The 5,640-nt window shown below is 43.7% G+C and overlaps 1 protein-coding gene across 1 annotated transcript; it reads left to right on the top strand.

Moving 5' to 3' along the window:
* The first annotated feature begins 287 nt into the window (after window positions 1–287).
* On the top strand, window positions 288–5,222 carry FAM111A (family with sequence similarity 111, member A). Its single transcript, XM_012725165.1, is given in 5 exon segments — window positions 288–1,277; window positions 2,027–2,134; window positions 2,352–2,356; window positions 3,116–3,673; window positions 3,675–5,222. Coding segments are annotated over 4 exon segments (1,863 nt in total). The 5' UTR covers window positions 288–1,277; window positions 2,027–2,031; the 3' UTR covers window positions 4,872–5,222.
* The last annotated feature ends 418 nt before the right edge of the window (window positions 5,223–5,640 follow it).

Genomic DNA, 5,640 nt, shown 5'->3' with positions numbered 1-5,640 from the left:
CAGCTCCACCCTTCTTCTGGATGGGGCAGGGAACCTGGAGCTTCTCCTTTTCCTAGGGACCACCCAGTTATAGAAGCACCGAATATGCAAGCAGAAGTAGCCTAGGGGTCCTCAAAGCAGCAGTTACCCAGGGCCAGAAGCCCTCTCAGATCAGACTTGGGCTGGCTCTTCTCTCCCTTGGGTCACAGCTTGTGCTGTCTGGTGGCAGCTATGTATGTCTGCGGAGCCCAGAGGCCTTTGCTCTCCCTCCCCCCCCCCACCCCACCTCCACCTGAGAACCTATCTCTCTTGCCTGCCTAATTCCTGTGCTGGGTGTTAGCAGCTGGCCTGGGTGCAGGGTTGGTGCCAGGGTGCAGGAGCTGCTGAAGGATGGGAGAGGCAGGGCCTAGGCACCAGAGGCCCTGGCATGGCAGTGCTGCCCACCTGGCTTGGGATAAAGAGAACCCAGTTTAATTTCAGTGCCCGCTGCTTGTGCAGTCCGCTGGCCAGTTCAGGATGGCAGGTGGGCTGCTGTGGTCTTGCAGGAAGCCTTGGGATCTGACGGGGAAAGGGACAGAGAAGGGGGAAAAAAGAGGAAGCAAGCCAGCAAGTGGGAGTGTGGAGAGGAGGGGAAACAGGCTGTGAAATGGCAGAGGGGAGAGCGAAAAAGGGGAAGGATGGGGGCAGAGGAGGAAAGGAGATATTATTAAAGCAAAGGCTAGTCTTGCCAGGCTGCTGGAAGTTGGCCCCGGAGTAAGCTGCAGCGAGCAATCTCTGATTTCTCTTTGCTGTAAAATGAAGCAACAGGTCAGCAGAACCTTTTCTGGCTATACAGCAGGGTTTGGACGAGGCTAGCTGAGGACATGCACATTTTGGTATAACATGGTTCAGGGGGTGCTTTTCTCCTGTTTCAACTTTTTTGTATGTTTCAATTATTTATAATCAAAGTAATACTCTGGATCTTTGGGTCTTGAGTTCATAGTTTAATCTCTGCATGGTCAGCTTTTTATATGTGAAAATCTTACCCATTTTGCTTTCATCTTTTCTTATGCTTAGGGAAAAAGAATCCTCACCTCACAGGCTTGGAAGCACTTATTTGCGGTGGTTGAGGGAGAGGACAAAGGACAGCACATCTGGACCGCGGCAGAAGCTGGTGTGAAGCCTAAGGCTGCCATTGAAGATCTCACCTGCTATTTTACAGTGTTCTCTTCTAGAGAGTTTTCTGGGGCAAGAGAGGCAGAGAGACCTCCGCAGACCAAGCCCAAGGCAGTCACTCCACTTGGTGTCTATTCTCCCAGGTACACTCTCACTCTAGGTTTATCGTGCCTTCACGGGCCCTTCCCGTCCCTTTCCCTGTAATCCTGCCAGCCTGTCCCATCTCCATCTTCTATGGGGGTCAGAGCACACACCTGAATTCTCTGGGGGGTTTGTAGCTGCACTGGGATCCCCTCTCGGCCATGCGCACTGACTCAGAGTCTGTTTCCCATCTGCACAATGTAAAGATGCTCACAGTTACCTATGGGCAACTGGAGTTTTTATTTTTAAGATTTATTTGAATTTATGTATGCATACATGAGCTGGACTGCAGGCCAGACGTGCAGAGGGTTGAGAAGATTCACAAGAGACAGGGTGGGGAGCAGAACAGGCGGATCTACTGACATCCACGGCTGAGGGAGCAGGGAGGAGACAGGAGAGGTCTGCTGCGCCATGTGGGTCACCTCCCTGGCTGGGGAGCAAACTCATGACACAGTAGCTGGCGATAGCTGATAGCACTGAGACTTTAACCCCTGTGCCACCAGGGAGGCCCATTGATGGGGATGATTTTTAGGAAGTGGTAGAATACCTGACACGCAGTGCTTTAGAAAAGGTGTCTTTATGTTGAGGTGTCTCTAAGGTGGAGAATAAATTCATCTCTGAGGACAGTGAAGTTAAAGCGGAGGGGAGACAGTGAGACTTGGGGAGTCATGTCCTCTGTACAGTTAACCAAACCTAGGAGTGGACGTCTGTACTGCAACCTCTTTGAAATCAGCGTCTTTTCATTTTCAAGTTATCATGAGCTCTGAGAAGCGCCAGCCACAGAGCATCGCATTGGATGTCAAGAGAAATAAGAAAATCGATACGTATTTCCATCAGGTACTGTCACATATGATGTTATGTTGAACTTTCACAGCAGCTCCTGCTGTTTCCATCACCAGAGAGGGTCATTCGCTGGTACAAGTACCCATTTCTGCTGGCATCAGCCAAAATGAGTTACAACTTGGGGACTCTGAAAATTTAGAACTAGGAATCATATGTCCTTCATTTTTTAATTGAATTTCCATTATTTGATTAATCCTCCTTATTTAATTCTTATCCCATCCTTGGCTTTTAAGGTAATGCCCTATAAAAATGGAGTTATGGATATCAAAACTGCTGTACAATCTAATGGATTGTACAGTAGTGGGGTACTAAGAATTTGAGTTCTGATAGCTACTTGATTCTTTGGTTATTTTGTGACCCTAGGAAAGGCATTAATAAGCGAAACTGCCTACCCCCTCAAGTTACCCTACCAAAAGGAAAAAAGGCCATATTTGTTATTCATAGGATTTGAGGTTTATTTTATGAGAAAAATTGGGCTCTTTGCCGGATCACTGTGGGGAGGTAAAGGTTTATATTATTAAAAATAGCTATATTTTTGAACCAACTATCAGCTAACTTGTGATGGTTTTAACCTAAGAAACAAGTTTGGTGCTTAAGAATATATTTTTGCTTTGATCATCAGCATGCTTGGAAAAAGGAAAAAAATACATAACTGAAAAAAACAACAAACAAGACCTGGCCTAACACTACAGGAGAGCCGTCAGATTTTTAAGCATCTCTGGTGTTGATGCACTTAGGGGAAAAAAAAAGTGTTTTCTCCCTTATATTCTCAGAAAAAAAAAATGTACCAGTTTAGCAGTATTAAGAATTTGACCAATGGAACAAAAAACTTGGCTGTTATTTTGGATCCTAATGTAAGTTCTGATTTAATTCTACTCATTGACCTTTTGAGATTAGTTCTGAATTTCCTAGAGAAATTCTGTGACTTGCACACTGAAAGGAGAAATAAGATGAGAGTTGCTTTTAGAGTTTTTACCTATTTAACATTTATTTTTAGGTTGACAAATTCCAGCAGAATGGTTCCAGACTTCCTCAAACATCCTATACAAAATGTCAGACGCAAAAAACTAACCTCCAGGCTCAAGGCTGCATAGACGAGGTTCCAATCCCTACTAAGACAGTGAAAGTTACTTTGAAGGGAGACCACAGGGCATATGAGGTCAAAGGCAGTGGGAGTGTTAGCTTGTACCAGATGCTCACCAGTCAGAGTGAGGCTGTCAAAGAAAAGATTGATTCCCAGAAAGGCAAAGAAATGCTGGTGAGAGGCATAGAAGGCATCGAAGGGTTTGTCAACCCAGGGATGCCCCTGAGCTGTTTCCCTGAGAACTGCCATGTGGAAATTACGTTTGTCCACAGTAGAAGTAAGCAGAATAAAGAGAATCAGGTATCTGACCGACTTGACCAGGGACCTGGCAAATGTGTCAAGTTTTACATTCATGCCATTGGAAAAGAGAGAAAAAGAATCGTGAAGCTTAGGCAACTTCACAAAAAGGGCTGCAAACTCTGTATCTACGCTTTCAAAGAAGAAACCATCAAGGAGGCCTTGTGCAAAGATGGATGGCAGATTTCTTCCTCTTCTCAAGGATCTTTACTGGAAGCTCATTGAAAACGCGGACACCATTTTAGAAAGCACACAGCTGGTAGATAACTTAGAGAAAAGGGTCTTTGAGGTGGAGTTTGACAAAAAGCCCACTAGGGCAGACACACCTGAGAAAGCTACGGCTGAGAACGCTATGTCAGCGAACAGAGAACAGTCAGAGAAGAAAACCATCACGCTGTTGGAAGAAGAACTTATGGAGCAGTACCCCAGTTTGAAAAGCGCAAGTCAGAAAATCAAAGAGAATCTTCGGAAAAATAAGAAAGAAGCCAATGCTTTTTTCAAAGTGTCTAAGACAAACTTTGGGAAAATGATAAATAACTCTATTAAGGCTGCAGACATAAAAGTTCTTTATCCACTCCTTGACTCAGTGGGGTACATAGAATGGAACAACAGCAGGGCGAAAGTTTCCGCCACCTGCTTTATTTTCAGTGGGTTGTACATTTTCACTTGCCAGCATGTATTAAATCTGATCGTGGGAGAAGGAACAGAGGTCTGCCACTGGCCATATATAATTAGTCAATTTGCACGGGTGACTTTCAATTATTACAATTCCACCAGCAAAGACAATGACTGCTTTTCCATTGATTCTTCATTTTTGATATTTGATGCGACTCTGGATTATGCTATTCTGAAACTGCAAGAGGACAGAGAAGTACCTTTGGGATTATGTCATAAAATTGATTCTGTACCACCTAGTGGATTGGTTTATATCATTGGCCATCCAGATGGAGAGGCAAAGGGTACTGATTTTTGTTTTGTGATCCCTCAGAGTCAGAGACAAAAGGAATATCAACAACGTACCCAACATGACAGCCAGAGTGTCCTCATGTACACTCGAAACAGCTTCCAAAAAATAGTTAACAACCCTGATATAATTACCTATGACACCTCCTTTTACTTTGGTTCTTCTGGCTCCCCAATATTTGATTCAAATGGTGCATTGGTGGCCATGCATTGTGCTGGTTTGACTTGTGATTTTAAAAAAGGGACTCCTAGTATCCTTGAATATGGCATATCAATGAAATCCATCCTCCGTAACATTTATCAAAGTGAAGCTGGAAGAAGCTGGCTTAATGAAATAAATTTAGATGGTTTTGCATATGTTGACTGGCCTGTACAGGATGTAGAAATGGTGAGTGTGGAGGAGGATTGAGGATGGCTTTAAGGAAATCATCTATGGAATTATTATTCCATAAGGAATGATGATAGTAAAAGTATCAAACATATGTCCTTTTCCAGAGCATAAGTTATGGTAATAGAGTTGGGAGAAGAATCCCTGGTGCTCAATATAAGATTGAGGAAGCCAGACAAGGGGTGGGAGTGTGGGGGAACTTTGAATCTGGGACTGTTACTGTCTGCATACCCAGAGCTAATCTTGAGAGTCTCCTAAAGTCTGGGAACTGCCTGCATTCTGGGAATCAGCTCTGCTCAAATAGCGCACTGGTGTGCAAGGAAGAAGAATTTTAAAAGAGGTGGCAACTTTTCAGGGTTATATGGAGAGACTCCCAAGACAAAACTCAGGAAAGAAAATATTTTTTCTGAGTGTATATCCTATATCTCTTTACCTATCACTTAGTAAAATAGTTAAAAGTGTAAGTAAAAGAAAATGCTTGGCATGATCCTATTGCTAGTGGGAGTTCATGTAAATTGCCTTGAGCATTCGCATAGGAAGGAAAAAAGACCAGGTAGGAAAGAGAAAGTCTTTAAATAATGTAGATCTCTAAGCATTTTAAAATTCATGCCATCTGGCTTCTCTCTCTCTCCCTCTCTCTCTCTCTCTCTTTCTCTCTCTCTCTCTCTAGTCGATTTTTTAAAAGTAGCTCCTTTAGAGCAAAGAAGATACAATGGAACAAAGAAAATTTGTTCAGCAAGTGGTGCTGGGAAAACTGGGAAGCTACATGCAAAAAAATGAAACTAGATCA

The sequence above is a fragment of the Condylura cristata genome, unplaced genomic scaffold (assembly GCF_000260355.1).
Source record: "Condylura cristata isolate star-nosed mole 26May11 unplaced genomic scaffold, ConCri1.0 scaffold00015, whole genome shotgun sequence".
Lineage (NCBI taxonomy): Eukaryota > Metazoa > Chordata > Mammalia > Eulipotyphla > Talpidae > Condylura > Condylura cristata.
The sequence above is the reverse complement of the archived record's forward strand: the minus strand, read 5'-3'. Positions and strand labels throughout refer to the sequence as shown.